Below are 18,468 nucleotides of genomic sequence, written 5' to 3' on the forward strand. Positions count from 1 at the left end.
GTTTAAGATCAGCCTGGTCAACATGGTGAAACCCCATCTCTACTAAGAATACAAAAAATTAGCTGGGCGTGGTGGCGTGCACCTGTAATCCCAGCTGCTCAGGAGGCTGAGGTAGGAGAGTCACTTGAACCTGGGAGACGGAGTTTGCAGTGAGCCAAGATCGTGCCACTGCACTCCAACCTGGGTGACAAAGTGAGACTCCATCTCAAAAAACAACAACAAAAAAAAATTTTTTTTTTTTTTTAAGACAGAATCTCACTCTGTTGCCCAGGCTGGAGTGCAGTGGTACGATCTTGGCTCGCTGCAACCTCCACCTCCTGGGTTCATGCCATTCTCTTGCCTCAGCCTCCCGAGTAGCTGGGACTACAGGTGCCCGCCACCACACCTGAATAATTTTTTGTATTTTTAGTAGAGATGGTGTTTCACCGTGTTAGCCAGAATGGTCTTGATCCCCTGACCTCATGAACCGTCTGCCTCAGCCTCCCTAAGTGCTGGGATTACAGGTGTGAGCGACCGCACCCGGTGTATTAGCATATTTTAAAGAAATGAAGGTATAATTCACATCAAAATTCACTCTTTACCTAACCAGTGGTTTCTAGTATAGTCACAAAGTTGTGCAACCATTGCCACTAGCTAATTCCAGAACCTATTCATCAACTCAAACAGAAACTCCACACTCATTCAGGAGTCACTCCCCATTCCTCATCCCCCACCGTCTCTGCAAACACTAGTCTACTTTCTGTGTCTCTGGAACGACCTCTTCTAGACATTCCCTATAAATGCAATCATACAACATGTGAGCTTTTGTGTTGAGCTTTTATGTTTTCAAAGTTCATCCATGTTCTAGCATGTATCAATACTTCATTCCTTTTGGGCAGAATGATATTCTGTTTTATGGAGAGATCACATTTTGTTTATCCATTTATTTGTGAGATGGAGTCTCACTCTGTCACCCAGGCTGGAATGCAATGGCACAATCTCAGCTCAATGCAACTTGATTGCTTCCCGGGATCAAGCCGTTCTCCTGCCTCAGCCTCCTGAGTAGCTAGGATTACAGGCATGTGTCACGCGCTAATTTTATATTTTAGTAGATACGGGGTTTCACCATGTTGGCCAGGCTGGTCTCGAACTCCTGACCTCAAGCAATCCGCCTGCCTTGGCCTCCCAAAGTGCTGGGATTACAGGCGTGAGCCACCGCGCCCGGCCTGTTTATCCATTTATTAGTTAGGGGACTTTTGAGTTGTTTCTACTTTTTGGTTATTATGATGAGTGCTGTTATTAACATCCTGTGTACAAGTTTTTGTGTGGATGGGTGTTTTCAGTTCCACTGAAAATAACTGGGTTGTGTACTAAGCCTGTTTCACTCTTTGTGGTAGGCTGTATCATGGCACCCCAAGCGTCTGCATCTTCTAATACCCAAACCTGTGAATGTTACCCTATGACAAAAGGGATGTAGCAGATGTGATTAAGTTAAGGATTTTTGAGATAGAGAGGTGATCCTGAATTATCTGGGTGGGCCTGGCATTCAACGATTCTTATAAGAAGAGCAATGTGATGACAAAAGCAGATGCCGGGCATGGTGGCTCATGCTTGTAATCCCAGCACATTGGGAGGCTGAGGCAGGAGGATCACTTGAGCTCAGGAGTTCGAGACCAGCCTGGCCAACGTGGTGAAACTGCATCTCTATGAAAAATATAAAAATTAGCCAGGCCTGGTGGCTCACGCCTATAATCCCAGCATATTGGGAGGCTGAGGTGGGTGGATCACTTGAAGTCAGGAGTTGGAGACCATCCTGGCCAACATGGTGAAACGCCGTCTCTACTAAAAATATAAAAATTAGCTGGGTGTGGTGGCATGCGCCTGTATTCCCAGCTACTTGGGAGGCTGAAGCAGGAGAATAGCTTGAGCAGTGACTTGAGATTGTGCCACTGCATTCCAGCCTAAGTAACAGAGTGAGACTGTCCCTGCCACCAAAAAAAAAAATTCAAGTCCTTTGTCCATTTTTAAGTCAAATTATTTTTTATTGATTATATATTCTAGATATTAAATCTTATAATTTCTAGATATTTATATATTCTAGATATTAAACCTTAGCAGATATGACTTGCAAATATATTCTGTTCTGTGGGTTGTCTTTTCATTTTCTTGATAGTATCCTTTGAAGCATAAAGGTTTTTAATTTTGAAGAAGTCTAGTTTATTTTCTTGGTTGTGTTTTAGGCATCATATCTAAGAATTCATTGCCTAATCCAAGATCACAAAGATTTACATCTATAATTTCTTTCTAAGAGTTTATAATTTTAGCTCTTACTTTTAGGCCTTTGAGCCATTTGGAGTTAATTTTTGTAAATGGTGAGAATAGGAGTCCAACTTTGTGCTTTTGCACGTGATATATAGTTGTACCAGTACAATTATTTGGTGAGACTATTTTCTACCCATTGAATTGTCTTGGTACCTTTGTCAAAAAATCAATTGACCATGAATGTGAGGATTCATTTGTGGACTCTCAGTTCTCTTCCATTGATCTATATGTTTATCTTTATGTCATGAAAGGTTTGATTACTGTAGTTTTGTGGTAAGTTTCAAAATTGGCAAGGATGAGTCTTTCAGATTTGTTCTTTTTTCAATATAATTTTGGCTCTTCTGGATCCCTTGTTTTCCATATGAATCTTAAAATCAGTTTGTCAATTTCTACAATAAAGGCAGCTCTGATTTTGATGGAGATTGCACTGAACCTATAGAAAGGAGTCATTGAACTTACAAGGTTGGAGTATTGCCATCTTAACAATGTTAAGTCTTCCAGTCCATGAACATGGGATACCTTTTCATTTCTGTTCTCCTTATTTTTTTATTTTTTATTTTTACAGTTTGCAGCATATAACTCTTGGATTTCTTTTGATAAATTTATTACTAAGCATTTTATTCTTTTTATGTTGTAAATTAAATTGCTTTATTTTGATTTTTGATCACTACTAGTGTTTAAAGATACAATTAATTTTTGTATATCAATTCTGCAACCTAGCTGAATTTATTAGCTCTAGGCTTTTTGTGTAAATTCCTTAGGATTTTCTACATATAAGATGATGTCACTTGCAAATAGTTTTATTTCTTTCCAATCTGTATGCACTTTATTTGTTGCCTAATTAATGCATCTAGAACTTCCAATGCCGTGTTGGATAAAAGTGAAAAGAGCAGCATCCTTGTCTTATTCCTGATCTTGGGGAAAACCTTTTAGACTTTCACCATTAAGTGTGAGGCTACCTCTGAGTTCTTTGTAGATGCCTTTATCAGAAGTTGCCTTTTATTCCAGTTTGTTGAGTGTTTTTTTTTAAATTATGGAAGTATGTTGAATTTTGTTAAATGTTTCTTCTGCATTGAGATTATCATGTGGTTCCCCCCTTTGTTAATATGGGGTACTATGTTGATTTTTTTCACATGTTAAATTCACTTCTGAATTCCTGAGTTCAAATCCTAATTCATCATGATGACCAATATGTTGACCATATGTTTCAAAAGTTTATGCATTCGGTTTCCTCCTATTTTGTTGAATTTCTGCATCAGTAGTTATGAGGGATATTAGTGTATACTTGTCTTGTAATATCCTTGGTTTGGTGTCAGAGTAATACTAGCCTCGAAGAATGAGCGAGAAATTTTTGTAAAGATGGTAAAGTTTTTTTTTTTTTTTTTTTTTTCTTTGAGATGGAATTTCACTCTTGTCACCCAGGCTGGAGTGCAAAGGTGCGACCTTGGCTCACTGCGCCTCAGCTTTTTGGCGTTGATGCTTTCTGATAAGAAATCAGCTATTAATCTTATTGATGCTTTGTACATGAATTGCTTCTCTTTTGCTGGTTTCAATGTTTTTGATTCTATAGTTTTGGCTTTCAACAGTTAGATTATAAATGTTTGGATCTTGGAATTTATTCTATTTGGAGTTCATTGAGCTTTTTGGATGTGTAGATTAATTATTCTATTGGATTTGGGAATTTCTTTGGCCATTATTTCTTTAAATATACTTTCTGCCTCTTTCCCTCTTCTCCTTCCTATTCTGCATTTGTTGGTATCCTTGATGATGTCCCACAGATCTCTAAAGATCTGTCAATTTTCATCTTCAGTCTCTTGTGTGTGTTATCTTCCTCAGACTGGATAATTGCAATTAGCGTATCTTCAGCTTCACTGCTGCTTTATTATGTCTGCTTAAATCTGCTGTTAAGCCCCTTTAGTGAATTTTTTGTTTCAGTTATTCTCCAATTCCAGAATTTGTATCTGGCTCCTTCCAGTAACTGTTATCTGTTCACTGATAGTCTCTATTTAGTGAGACACCATTCTTGCACTTTAGTTCTTTAGTCATGGTTTAGTTCTTTGACTATATTTAAAATATTTGTCTAGTTCAACATCTGGTCTCCTCAGGGACTATTTCTATTGATTGCTTTTTTCACATATATATGTATATGTGTCTGTCACACTTTCTTTGCTTGTCTCATAATCTTTGTTGAAAACTAGTCATTTAAAATAGTGTAACAACTCTAGAAACCAGGTTTTCCATTGCCCCAGGGTTTGTTTTTGTTGCTGGGTGTGATTAGTAATTTCTGAATTAATTATCTAAAATCTGTATTTTTTGTGATGTGTGGCTGCTGAAGTGTCTGCTCAGTTTGCTTAGTGGTCAACTAACAATTAGAGATTCACTTTAACACTCGGAACCACAAGGAAAAGAACACTCAAATTTTGCCAAGAAGCTCTATGTTGGGGGCATGCTTTCACCAGTCAGCCAAGTAGTTGACAATTCTGCCATAAGCCTCTACGTCCTGTTTGCACAGAGCCTCAAGGTCAGCGAGAGGTAAGAGCTGAGGGTCTTAGGGGTGTGTGTGTGTGTGTGTGTGCGCGCGCGTGTGTGTGTGTTTAAAGCATATGCATAGCCCTACACATAATATTCCTTTCAAGTTTTTTTTGTTAGCCTGTTTATCCCAACTCTTATTCAACCTCTCAGGTAGCTGTGAAGTTAAACAACTTCCTCTGTTTTCAACATATATTCTTAGGGAAAAGCCTTTTCATACTGAGTAAGCTCTGAGTCAAAGCAGTCTTGTAAGTAGGATCTTTCAGGGTATGACCAGATAGATCAAATAATAATTTTCTGGGAATGAGGCTCCAAAGGAGCACCTACCTATTTTGCCTCTTCTGGTGGCTGTGAGGCTGTTGTTTTTCACAATGATTGTGGACTGTTGGTTTTCAAGGCTACCATGGAGCTGAGGGTGGGTGGGAATAGGGCAAGTCAAAATGCCACAAAGCTCTCATGATTCTTACAGCGATTCAGTTGTCTTTCTTGGATAAACACTTCCTGGCTTGAATAAAACAATTGGCCGCCAGCCTTTGGTCAATTTCTACCGTGCTGAAAAAGTTGATTCTATTTTTGTCAGTTTTCTCATTGCCCCTGTGGAGGAGATAATTTTTTGGACGTCCTTAGTCTGCCATTTTGTTTTGTGTTCACTAGCATGTTCTTACTGCATGGGATAATAATGTTCTGGGGATCCAAGTAATGATAGGAATTACTTCTCCCCTAAGAGTGGGAAGGGTCACACAGATCTGTGAGATCTATGGACTATATTCTTCCCTCCCCAAATATAGAACAGCATGCAAGATGGGACATCCTGTTCAAGCCAGGCTGTTTTAATCAGATGGATGATGGCTACAGTAAGTGATGTTTACAGTTCATTTTGACAGAGAATCTGACCTGAAATGTGTCTCTCCTTGCAGGTCAGCCTCAATCTGGGTGAAATAATCAAAGGTGTGAATAGCTCAGATCCAGTCCTATGTTTCCAGGCCACCCAGACAGCCAGGTATCTCCAAACAGACTTCTGCTGTTGCAGGTTCATAGTTAGCAATGAGCTCCAGTGGTGGCTACAGCTCCAGTGGCCTATTTGGTTCCTTGGCATTGGCAACATGCCCGTAAAACACAAGAAAAGGCTAGCCCGTCTAAAAGACAAAATTGCTATTCTACACTGTCCTCGAGGGCAATTTAAAAGGTACGATGTGTTGTCAGAGATGAACTGCTTAATTTACATTGGCCTCTACAGAAATTTCATCTTGTAGATAACACCTTAAAGGGGAAAATGTTGGTTTACCACTGAAAAATGCTATCGGCTGAATGCTGGGATGTTAAGTAGCTCCGGCCCAGCTATGTGGCTCATCTGATAGTTAGGAATGCCAAGAACACATATAAAATGAGGTTTTCTTTTTTTCTCTTTTGAGATGGAGTCTCACTGTCACCCAGGCTGGAGTGCAGTGGTATGATCTTGGCTCGCTGCAACCTCCGCCTACTGGGTTCAAGTGATTCTCCTGCCTCAGCCTCCAGAGAAGCTGAGATTACAGGCATGCACCACCACACCCAGCTAATTTTTGTATTTTTAGTAGAGATGGGATTTCACCATGTTGGCCGGGCTGGTCTCCATCTCCTGACCTCCTGACCTCAAGTGATCTGCCCACCTTGGCCTCCCAAAGTACTGGGATTACAGGTGTGAGCCATTGCACCTGGCCTAAAAGGAGGTCCTCAATACCTCCCTCACATGACCTCTCCCTCCCCACCCTCTCTTTGATTGAACAGGAAAATGCTATCCCAGGAAAAGAACCCCCCTCTGAAATTGGTCATTGAAGCGGGCCTCATTCCCAGGATGGTGGAGTTCCTGAAGTCATCACTTTACCCCTGCTTGCAGTTTGAGGCTGCCTGGGCCCTGACCAACATTGCTTCGGGGACTTCGGAGCAGACTCGAGCCGTGGTAGAAGGGGGAGCCATCCAGCCCTTGATCGAGCTCCTGTCTTCCTCCAACGTGGCTGTGTGTGAACAGGCAGTGTGGGCTCTTGGTAATATAGCCGGTGAGACTCTCCCCTTAGTGGGCTAAGAAGACGGGGGGCCAGGTGTGTAGGATAACGTAAGGGTTCTTTGGGTGGTGGGGTATACTCGATGTCCCAGAACCCCTTGCCATGTAAATACCCAGAAGTGCTGGCAAGGGTACAATGAGCTGTTTCAAAACTCAAAGCCAGGCCAGGCACGGTGGTTCATGTCTGTAATCCCAGCATGTTGGGAGGCCAAGGCGGATGGATAACTTGAGGACAGGAGTTCAAGACCAGCCTGGCCAACATGGTGGAACCCCATCTCTACTAAATATACAAAAATTAGCCAGGCGTGGTGGCGCGTGCCCTGTAGTCCCAGCTACTCGGGAGGCTGAGGCAGGAGAATCACTTGAACCTGGGAGGAGGAGGTTGCAGTGAGCAGAGATCATGCCACTGCACTCCAGTGTGGGCAACAGAGGGAGATACTGTTTCAAAACACCAAGAACCCTCAAATCCAAGTTTAGAGGGCAAATAGTGAAGCTGGAACAGGATGATACAGTGTATACTGAAGCCACAGGCTAACTAGAGACATTTGCCAACACCAGGGTCCTACAGCCTCAGGGCTTAGTGGCTTCAAGAACAAGTCTTTGGCTTATGCAGTGTGGGAGTTTATGACAGACCCTTACATAACTCGGGACCCCAGAAGGACTCTGCCTTCTGTGGAGGCTGCTAAGGGAACATGCCAAAAACAAACAAACAAAACAAAACCAAACAAAACAAACTCCTTGGTTTGGGCTAACAAGCCTTCCCTGAAAGTGGAATCCTAAGACTATCTTTCTGAATGTGGTACTCGATGCTGTTTCCTGCATGGTGTAGTGAATTAGTGCTGTAGGGTTGGAAGCCCCCAGATTCTTTTTTTTTTTTTTTTTTTTTTTTTCCGGAGACGGAGTCTCGCTCTGTCACCCAGGCTGGGGTGCAGTGGCCGGATCTCAGCTCACTGCAAGCTCCGCCTCCTGGGTTTACGCCATTCTCCTGCCTCAGCCTCCCGAGTAGCTGGGACTACAGGTGCCAGCCACCTTGCCTGGCTAGTTTTTTGTATTTTTTTAGTAGAGACGGGAGTTCATTGTGTTGGCCAGGATGGTCTCGATCTCCTCACCTCGTGATCCGCCCGTCTCGGCCTCCCAAAGTGCTGGGATTACAGGCTTGAGCCACTGCGCCCGACCCCAGATTCTTGACTGACATTAATCCAGTGACTTTCTAGGGAAAACTCAATTAGGTCCCTCAGGATTTTGACAAATTAAGATCAGCCAACTATTAGCATTTTCAAGTTCACAGAAGCAACAACCCCCTGTGACTGAGTCATCAGAAACAGTATGATTAGACCTCCAAGGACTCCACATATTGGAATTAGCAAACAGAATATAAAATAACCGCTAAAAGAAAACAAAAAAATGTTTGCAGAGGCTTTGGCATAGTGGCTCATGCCCTTAATCTCAGCATTTTAGGAGGTAGAGGTGGGAGGATGACTTGAGCCCAGGAGTTTAAGACCAGCCTGGGCAATGTAGTGAGACCTCATCTGTACAAAAAATAAAAATATTCGCCAGGCATAGTGGTGCGTGCCTGTACTCCCAGCTACTCAGGAGGCTGAAGTAGGAGGATTGCTTGAGTCCTGGAGGTCGAGGCTGCAGTCAGCTATGATCACACCACTGTACTCCAACCTGGGCAACAGAGTGAGATCCTATTTCCCCCTCCCCTGCACCACCCCCCCACCAAAAAAATAACAACAAAAGTTGCATAAGGAAAAAGTACCTATTAGAGAAGTTGTCTCTCATTTTGCTTGGTGCAGTAAAGTGGGCAAGACTGGATGGTACAATGTGACTCCTTGCCTTGATGGATGACAAATACAAATAGAGACTTCTAGGGTCTAAAATTGTTATCCTAGCTAAGGTAGCCAATGGCTGGTCACCAGCACCAACAGATCCCCAGACTTTGTTCTGAGTTGCATTGGAAGTTACTGCCCTGTGCCAAGGTCTTCTGGGAAGACAACTTGGCCTGCACCAGCCTTCGTCTTCCTGAGAACCATGCTGTGAGATGCCACCAGCCCACCTCGGCTGAGTTGGCTGGCTCTACTATGCCCACAGCCTCTGCTTCTAGCAGTTGCTGCTGTGTGATGCCTGCCTGTTACATCAGGACTGTCCACCCACCAGCCACGCCAGAGATCCAGAATTTAGTATGTGGCTATACTACCTACTTGCTAAACCCGGGAATGAGGTTTTATCTCTTGCCCTTTGCACGCTCTTAAAAAAATTAGTCGCCCACTTCAGGATTGTCTTTGTTCTCTCTCTGAATGTCACATTCTGATCTACTTGTAGGTGACGGCCCAGAGTTCAGAGATAGCGTCATCTCAAACAATGCCATCCCACATCTGCTAGCCTTGATTTCACCCACCCTACCGGTGAGTGTCTTTTTCTTTCTCTTTTTTTTTTTTTGAATTAAAATTTTAATTTTAATAGAGATGGGGCCTCACTGTTCTGCCCAGGCTGGTCTTGAACTCCTGGCCTCAAGCAATCCTCCTACCTCGGCCTCTCAAAGTTCTGGGATTATGCACGTGAGCCACAGTACCAAGCCAAGGGAATGTCTTTAAATGAGAGAGAACCTCGTTAGGTAACAAATTCTAATGTTGGGAAATTGGGAAGTACTTCCAAGTCAATGCTAGATCATGTGGCTGCTGCCTGGCTTTTTAGGACCTTACAAACAAGGTTCAGGGCTGGGCATGGTGGCTTGTGTCTGATTCCAGTGCTTTCTAGGCCAAGACAGAAGGATCACTTGACACCAAGAGTTCAAAACCAACCTGGCAACATAGTGAGACCTTGCTTCTAAAAATAAAAAAAATAGCTGAGCATGGTGGCGCATACCTGTAGTCTCAGCTACACAGGAGGCTGAGGTGGGAGGATTGTTTGAGCCCAGGAGATGGAGGCTGCAGAGAGCTAAGATCACACCACTGCACTCCAGTCTGGGTGACAGATTGAGACTCTGTCTCTTAAAAAAAAAACAAAAAAACCAATAATAGGCTTAGGACTGAGTATCATTTTAGGTAAAGATTGACTCAGCTCTGTCTTTTGGGGCCCGTAGCACTGATCTTTCTCTTTGAGGCATTGGAAGAGGCCTACAAGCTTACCATCTTGCAAAATAGATGACTGAAATCTCCATTCTAGGGTCACAGTTTAGCATATGTGCCTAGTGTTCCATTATTGGAACGCTAAGCTTGTAAGATTTATATCCTACTGCTCATGGTCATCGCCAAGGTCTGCATTTTCACACAAAAAAAATGTGCAACCTCCGGCTTAAATGGGTTGTCTCCCCGGTTCTGTTCATGGGGAACAGGATCTTCTTTTGAGGCTTAGAGTCAAGGTTGGTTGATTGTGGTTATTGATTGAAGAGGACTTCTGGTTTAGGAACTGGGTTCTAGGTTTGCCTCAAACAAAAATGAAGAGAAGCCAGAGGACTATGTTCAAAACCTTCAGCTGGGCACAGTGGCTCACGCCTGTAATCCCAGCACTTTGGGAGGCTGAGGTGGGTGGATCACCTGAGGTCAGGAGTTCGAGACCAGGCTGACCAATATGGCGAAATCCTATGTCTACTAAAAATACAAAAACTAGCCAGCCATGATGGCACGTGCCTGTAGTCCCAGCTGCTCGGGAGGCTGAGGTAGGAGAGTTGCTTGAACCCGGGAGGTGATGGTTACAGTGAGCCAAGATGGCGCCACCATGCTCCAGCCTGGGCAACGGAGCAAGACTCCGTCTCAGAAACCTTCAAGATGGGAGAAAAATCTGACATAGTTGAACCAAAAAAAGACTAGCCATGACTTGAGAGAGTTTAAGTAGAGAACATTTAAGATGGCAAGCAGGAAAAGGGCTTAGACACCTTCCTGCAGGCAACGAGGAGGCTTTGGAGGATTTGGAGGATTTTGAGGCAAGGGAGTCAAGTGGTCTGATGTTTCAGAAAGGTCCTTCTGGCTGCCGGCTCTAGAATTATATAGCAGAGGGAGGCCGGGTGCGGTAGCTCACGCCTGTAATCCCAGCACTTTGGGAGGCTGAGGTGGGTGGGTCAAGAGATCAAGACCATCCTGGCCAACATGGTGAAACCCCGTCTCTACTAAAAATACAAAAATTAGCCTGACGTAGTGGCACACATCTATAGTCCCAGCTACTCGGGAGGCTGAGGCAGGAGAATCACTTGAACCTGGGAGGCGGAGGTTGCAGTGAGCTGAGATTGTGCCACTGCACTCCAGCCTGGTGACAGAGCAAGACTCTGTCTCAAAAAAAAATTACATAGCAGAGTGGACCTGAAGCAGGTGGGTCTGGGACGTAGCCATCCTAGACATGAAAGGGAGACACCTAGAAGCCAGAATGCCCCTAGGTTTCAGGTTAGATTGTTCAGATGATTGTCTTCCTAGAGAAAGGGGAAAAGTGCAGGGGAAAAAAAATTGGAGCTTTTGTTGCAGGCGTGAAGTTGAGGCGAGTTAGAGACACCATTGCAGTAGAGTGGGATTGATGTGTCCTGCTAGATGACATATGTGTATATGTCACCCAGCCAGGCAAGGTCAGTTGGGGCCAGGGGTCACAGACCTGACCTGGCTGGCTGCTTGTTTTGTAAATAAAGTTTTATCAAGCTGGGAGTGGTGTGGCGCACGTCTGTAGTCCCAGCTACTTGGGAAGCCAAGGTGAGAGGATTGCTTGGGTTTGAGGCTGCAGTGAGCTGTGATTGTACCACTGCACTCCAGCCTGGGTGACAGTGTGAGACCCTGTCTCTTTAAAAAAAAAAAAAAAAAAAAAAAAAAAAAGTTTTACTGACACGCATTTTCATTTCGTACTGTCTGGGCTACAAGGACCATGGTTGTTGCCACAGAAGCCACAGGCTACAAATGTTTGCGATCTGGCCCTTTACAGAAAAAGCTTGCCAACCCCTGACCTAGAATGTGAGGAGAGCCTGGGACCCAGTCCTGTGGGCTCTAAGATTCTAAAGTCAGGCAGAGCCTGCCAAAAAGACTGAGTAGAAACAGCTCATCATTTGGCCATAGAAAACCGGGCTTGGTGTCACAGTTGCCAAGAAGAGCTCTTTCTTTTCTTTTTAGTTTTTTTTAGTGTGTTTTTTTTTTTTTTTTGAGACCGAGTCTCGCTCTGTCACCCGGCTGGAGTGCAGTGGCAGAATCTCGGCTCACTGCAACCACTGCCTCCCGGGTTCAAGCGATTCTCCTGCTTCAGCCTCCCGAGTAGCTGGGATTACAGGTACGTGCCACCATGCCTGGTTAATTTTTGTATTTTTAGTAGAGACGGGGTTTCACCATCTTGGCCAGGCTGGTCTTGAACTCCTGACCTCATGATCCACCGGCCTCGGCCTCCGAAAGTGCTGGGATTACAGGTGTAAGCCACTGCGCCTGGCCAAGAGCTCCCTCGAAAGGGAAGGGCTGACTACTAACCACAGCTGAGAGGGACAGGAACTTTAGGACCAAGAAGCAGCTGCTTGAACCCGGGAGGCGGAGGTTGCAGTGAGCTGAGATTGCGCCACTGCACTCCAGTCTGGTGACAGAGCGAGACTCCATCTCAAAAAAAAAAAAAAAAAAAAATTATATAGCAGAGATGGTGAAGCAGGTGGGTCTGGGACATAGCCATCCTAAACATCCTAAAGAGCCTTTAGGTCCTAAAGTGCCTTTAGGACCAAGAAGCATCCTTAACCCCAAAGAAGGGTTAGAAACATGACTAGAATGGCCTGAAGAACAACTGGAGGCCAGGCGCTCATGTCTGGAACCCCAGCACTTTGGGAGGCCGAGGTGGGAGGATCCCTTGAGCCCAGGAATTTGAGACCAGCCTGGGCAACATAGCAAGACTTTTCTCTACAAAAAGCATGCCTGCAGCCACAGCTACTCAGGAGGCAGAAGTAGGAGGATCACTTAGACCTGGGAGGTTGAGGCTATAGCGAGCTATGATCATGGCACTGCGCTGCAGCCTGGGCAACACAGTGAGACCCTGTCTCAACAAATAACCCCAACAGTTGAGAATTTGGGAGGTAGACAGTGAATATAGATGCCTCTTTGAGGGTGGACTCTGAAAGACAGAAGTAGGGTGATAGCTGAAAGGGCCAGAAAGGGAGGGGCTGACAGTCCCAGAATGTTTCCTTACTGGTGGGAGTGATTTGGGGGCAGGGATGATTCTGGGCAGAATCTTTAAAGGCAAAAAGTAAGGGCCAGGTGTGGTGACTCAGGCCTGTCATCTCAGCACTTTGGGAGGCCGAGGTAGGCAGATCACTTGAGCCCAGGAGTTGAAGTCCAGACTGGGCAACATAGCAAGACCCCTGTCTCTACTGAAACTAAAACTAATAATTATAAAAGGCCGAAAGAGATGGGATCCAGAGGCAGAGTAGGAAGACCAATCCTCAAATAGAAGATTAGAAGTCTGGGGATGACATGCTGGTAGTGTTTTAGACCAGTGGGAAGACCAAGTAACTCCTGCTTGATCTTGTTGTCAATGAAAAATAGAATTAGGTCATCAAGTAGAGTGGGAAAGAACATTTTGAAAGACACGAGGAAACTTCCATCTAACGTTGAAATGTGAAATACAAAGCTCGTTCTGTATCCCTAATACTCATCACTGCCTAGAACACATTTCTATTTGTAGTTCAAAAGCTCTGGTTCAGCCCGGTACAGTGGCTCAACCCTGTAATCCCAGCACGTTGGGAGGCCGAGGCCAGCAGATCTCGTGAGATCAGGAGTTTGAGACCAGCCTGGGCAACATGGTGAAACCCCATCTCTACTAAAAATACAAACATTAGCTGGGCATGCGTGGTGGCGGGTGCCTGTAATCCCAGCTACTCAGGAGGCTGAGGCAGGAGAATCACTTGAACCCGGGAGGCGGAGGTTGCAGTGAGCCAAGATTGCATCACTGCACTCCAGCCTGGGTGACAGAGCAAGGCTGTCTGAAAATAGTTAAATTGTAAAAAGCTCTGGTTCATGCTGATCCACAATATTGATTGGAAATTGCAAGAACACACTGCTGTCTACATTTTCTCTCCTTTGCACCCAATGCTGGAGGCAGTCTCCTTGTTACAGATCACATTTCTGCGGAACATCACGTGGACCTTGTCGAATCTGTGCCGAAACAAGAACCCATATCCTTGTGACTCTGCAGTGAAGCAGTTACTGCCGGCCCTCCTTCACCTCCTGCAGCACCAGGACAGTGAGATTCTCTCGGATGCCTGCTGGGCACTGTCCTACCTCACTGATGGCTGCAATAAACGCATCGGCCAAGTGGTTGACACAGGGGTCTTGCCCAGGCTGGTAGTGCTCATGACCAGTTCAGAACTCAATGTCTTGGTAAATGTAATCCTGGGCCCTGAGGATTCGAGTCCTTGAGTCATAGTCACTTTAGCAGGTTTTGGAGCAAGGCTTGTCATCTGCATTTCCCTGGTCTTTGCTATTCTTTTTTTTTTTTTTTTTTTTTGAGACAGTCTTGCTATGTCAACCAGGCTGGAATGCAGTGGCACAATCTCAGCTCATTGCAACTTCTGCCTCCAGGGTTCAAGTGATTCTCCTGTCTCAGCCTCCGGGGTAGCAGGGATTATAGGCGGCCGCCACCACACCTGGCTCATTTTGTATTTTTAGTAGAGACAGGGTTTCACCATGTAGGCCAGGCTAGTCTCGAACTCCTGACCTCAGGGGATCCTCCTGCCTCAGCCTCCCAAACTGCTGGGATTAGAGGCACAAGCCACCATGCCTGCCCATCTTTGCTACTCTCTAGCCAAAAGCTTGAATCTATTTTGATGTCAAATCCTAGTGGGTGTTAAGTAACTGACTTTTTCTTAACTGGATAACTAGAAAAAGAAAAGTACCAAGTGAAATTACTTATAATCCCACCACCCAGTGAACTATTCACACACCGTCTCCTTCTAGCGGTCTACATGTGTAGACTTTAGCAAATTGGCTTATACTAAATGGGTGTATAAGCTCATCATAACATTTGAATTTTTTACACAAGTATAAAAGAAAATTCCACTGGGTATACTGGCTCACGCCTGTCCAACATTTAGGGAGGCTGAGGCAGGCAGTTTGCTCGAGGCCAAGAGTTTGAGACCAGCCTGGGAAACATAGTGAGACCCCATCTCCTTTAAAAAAAAAAAAAGGCCAGGCATGGTGGCTCACAGCTGTAAAAATACAAAAATACAAAAATTTCTTTTTAAAAACACAAAAAAATTAGCTGAGTGTGGTGCTGCACAGCTGTAATTCCAGCTACTTGGGAGGCTGAGGCAGGAGAATTCCTTGAACCCAGGAGGTGGAGGTTGCAGTGAGCTGAGATCGTGCCACTGCACTCCAGCCTGGGTGACCGTGAGATTCCATCTCAAAAAAAAAAAAAAAAAAAATTTGGCTGAGACCTGTAGTCTCAGTTACTGGGGAGGCAGAGTTGGGAGAATTTATTGAACCCAGAAGTTTGAGGATGCAATGAGCTATGATGGCGCACTGTACTCTAGCCAGAGTGACACAGTGAGATGCTGGGGATTAAGAAACAAACAAAAAAAACCATTATCCTCTCCCCAGTTTGTTCTCTTAGACTAGCTCAGATATAGGCAGAAAGCTACTGAAACCATTACTAATTGCTTTTCTAGGTTATTATTTTTTGTGAGACAGAGTCTGTCTCCCAGGCTGGAGTGCAGTGGCGCAATCTTGGCTCACTGCAACCTCCACTTCCCGAGTTCAAGCGATTCTCCTGCCTCGGCCTCCTGAGTAGCTGGGATCACAGGCACCCACTACCACCATGCCCAGCTAATTTTTGTATTTTTAGTAGAGACAGGGTTTCACCAGGTTGGCCAGGCTGGTCCTGAACTTTTGACCTCAGGTGATCTGCCCACCTCAGCCTCCCAAAGTGCTGGGGTTACAGGCATGAGCCACTGTACCCTGCCGCCTTGCTATGTTATTAAACATGCCACCTACATCAGATACTGCTTTGAAACGTGGGTGCATTTTATTATATTGAAGATGTCTTTACACTGCCTGCTCTTTATTTTCTTAATCTTTTGCCTAATGTTGCATATTCTGCAGCTTTAGTGATCATCTATTTGGAGATTAGCATAGGATTTCTCAGATGTTGAGTTGGTTGGGGATAGTGCTAGGGGCATGGAGAGTATGAGATAAGAAAATTTTTTTTTTTTTTTTGAGACGAAGTCTCACTCTGTCGCCCCTGTTGCCCAGGCCGGAGTGCGGTGATGCGATCTTGGCTTCCTACAACCTCCGTCTCCCGGGTTCAAGCAATTTTCCTGCCTCAGCCTCCCAAGTAGCTGGGACTGCAGGTGTGCACCACCACACCCAGCTAATTTTTATATTTTTAGTAGAGACGGGGTTTTACCATGTTGGCCAGGCTGGTCTCGAACTCCTGGACTCAAGTAATCCACCCGCCTCGGCCTCCCAAAGTGGAGAAGCAAATTCTCTAAGAAGTTGCTTACCCCCAGGTTTCTGGGGCCCATTTGGAGCTGCCCTGGTAAGGCCATGACTGGCCTGAAGTACCACTTCTACCTCACTTCAGTATCAGGTAAGTAGCCTAATAGGCTAGGAAAATTCTAGAACTGTTGCTGGGCGCTTTATTGGGGCTGCCACTACAGCGCAGAGAAATCTGAATAAAGTCATAGTCAGCTATTATAGGAGAGTTGTTTTAAGTTCAATGAGAGACCTGTCCTGGGGATCTTCTGAGTTATTATGAAGGGTTTTCTGATCACACCATAATGGCATTGAGATCTCATGATCTCCAATTAAATATGCAACAAGCTTGACACTGGTGATAAATACTAATTCAGTCGTTGTTACATGATAAAGAGTATAGTCACTGGGCACAGTAGCTCACGCCTGTAATGCCAGCCCTTTGGGAGGCCGAGGTGGGTAGATCACTTGAGGTCAGGAGTTTGAGACAAGTCTGGGCAACATGGTGAAAACTCGTCTCTACTAAAAATACAAACATTAGCCGGGCGTGGTGGTGCACACCTGTAATCCCAGCTACTCGGGAGGCTGAGGCAGGAGAATTGCTTGAACCCAGGAGGCAGAGGTTGCAGTGACAGTGAGCCAAAATCGTACCACTGCACTCCAGCCTGGGCAACAGCAAGACCTTGACTCAAAAAAAAAAAAAAAGGCAAAACTAGAGTCAACTTAACATTTGATGATGACACTGAAAGCATATGAAAAGTACAACAGTGTTTCTTGGGGATTTCTATCCCACTTGAGTCAAACAAGTGGGAAGCCAGAAAGTTCCTTTATATCACATTTAAACATCCAAGGGCCAGGCACAGTGGCTCATGATTGTAATTCCAGCACTTTGGGAATTCAAGGCAGGATCACTTGAGACCAGCCTGGACAACATAGCAAGACCCCTGTCTCCACAAAAAAAACTTAAAAATTAGCCGGGCATGGTGGCACATACATATAGTCCCAGATACTTGGGAGGCTGAGGGAGGAGGATCACTTGAGCCCAAGAGTTGAAGGCTGCAGTGAGCTGCATTCCAGCCTGGATAACAGTAAGACCCTCTCCCTTAAAGTAAAAAGGCCATAGATGAATTGAATAAATAATGATCACAGATACAATTCCTGTTCGGTCTTCTAGACAACCATCAGCTATAGCATGACAGTGTTTGGGAGGGAACAGAACTTGGTGTGAGTGTTGCCTTTCCTGGGATAGACTTGAAATACTTAGACTTCTAGCCTTACTCTTCCAGACTCCTTCTCTCCGCACCGTGGGGAACATTGTCACGGGCACAGATGAGCAGACGCAGGTGGCCATCGACGCGGGCGTGCTGAACGTGCTCCCCCAGCTCCTGCAACACAACAAGCCCTCCATCCAGAAGGAGGCAGCCTGGGCCCTGAGCAACGTAGCGGCGGGGCCCCGTCACCACATCCAGCAGCTGCTTGCCTACGATGTCTTGCCTCCCTTGGTGGCCGTGCTAAAAAACGTAAGTGGCGCACACAGCAACCATGGCAAAGGACTACTTTTCAATAGCACTGGGTTGAACTCCTTCAGGAATCCAGACACAGGCGCAGAAGCAGACTGAGATCACAGCAGAGCTATGAAACCTCAGTCCTAGCTCTGCCTGAAGAAAAGGAAGGGGACGTTCCATTCTGAAGAACCCATTAAAAGATTTGGAAGATGGAACAAGCATTGTTGAATGACAAGGTGACCCCATGGCTCAAGCATCCAGAAAGCTCAAGAGCTAGTAAATATTGGCTTATGTCTAAGTGGTGTTCAAAGAATATGCCATCTATTCTCTCCCTACCAAAAGAGGGTGGAGCTTTTATTTTTAGCAGGACAAACATATCATGCTATGGTGATATCATACACGGAAGGAAAAAGCCAAGTTAAATTGACGAAAGTGGTAATGTCAAAATTCAAATCTAAATGTAGAAATACACTAAAGCAGGCTGAGTGCAGTGGCTCACGGCTGTAATTCCAACATTTTGGGAGGCCCAGTCAGGTGGATAGATTGAGCTCAGGAGTATGAGACCAGCCTGGGCAATGTGGTGAAACTCTTTCTCTATGAAAAGTATATGTATACAAAAATTAGTCAGGCATGGTGGCGTATGCCTGTGGTCCCAGCTACTTCAGAGGCTAAGGTAGGAGGA

At 45.0% G+C, this 18,468-nt stretch overlaps 1 protein-coding gene across 3 annotated transcripts in view; it reads left to right on the forward strand.

The window, feature by feature from the left end:
* The window catches only part of KPNA7 (karyopherin subunit alpha 7), a 35,206-nt gene that overhangs the window by 5,947 nt on the left and 10,791 nt on the right, over positions 1-18,468 (forward strand). Inside the window, exons 3-7 of one of the 3 annotated variants that reach the window (XM_021935676.2) lie at positions 5,748-5,830; positions 6,595-6,863; positions 9,194-9,276; positions 13,927-14,190; positions 17,568-17,801. In XM_021935676.2, the coding sequence (XP_021791368.1) occupies positions 5,748-5,830; positions 6,595-6,863; positions 9,194-9,276; positions 13,927-14,190; positions 17,568-17,801 (933 nt within the window). The remainder of the gene's footprint in view (positions 1-5,747; positions 5,831-6,594; positions 6,864-9,193; positions 9,277-13,926; positions 14,191-17,567; positions 17,802-18,468) is intronic. The other 2 variants (XM_021935677.2, XM_021935678.2) reach the window with 2 other exon arrangements.

The sequence above is a fragment of the Papio anubis genome, chromosome 4 (genome assembly GCF_008728515.1).
Source record: "Papio anubis isolate 15944 chromosome 4, Panubis1.0, whole genome shotgun sequence".
In the NCBI taxonomy this organism is placed as follows: domain Eukaryota; kingdom Metazoa; phylum Chordata; class Mammalia; order Primates; family Cercopithecidae; genus Papio; species Papio anubis.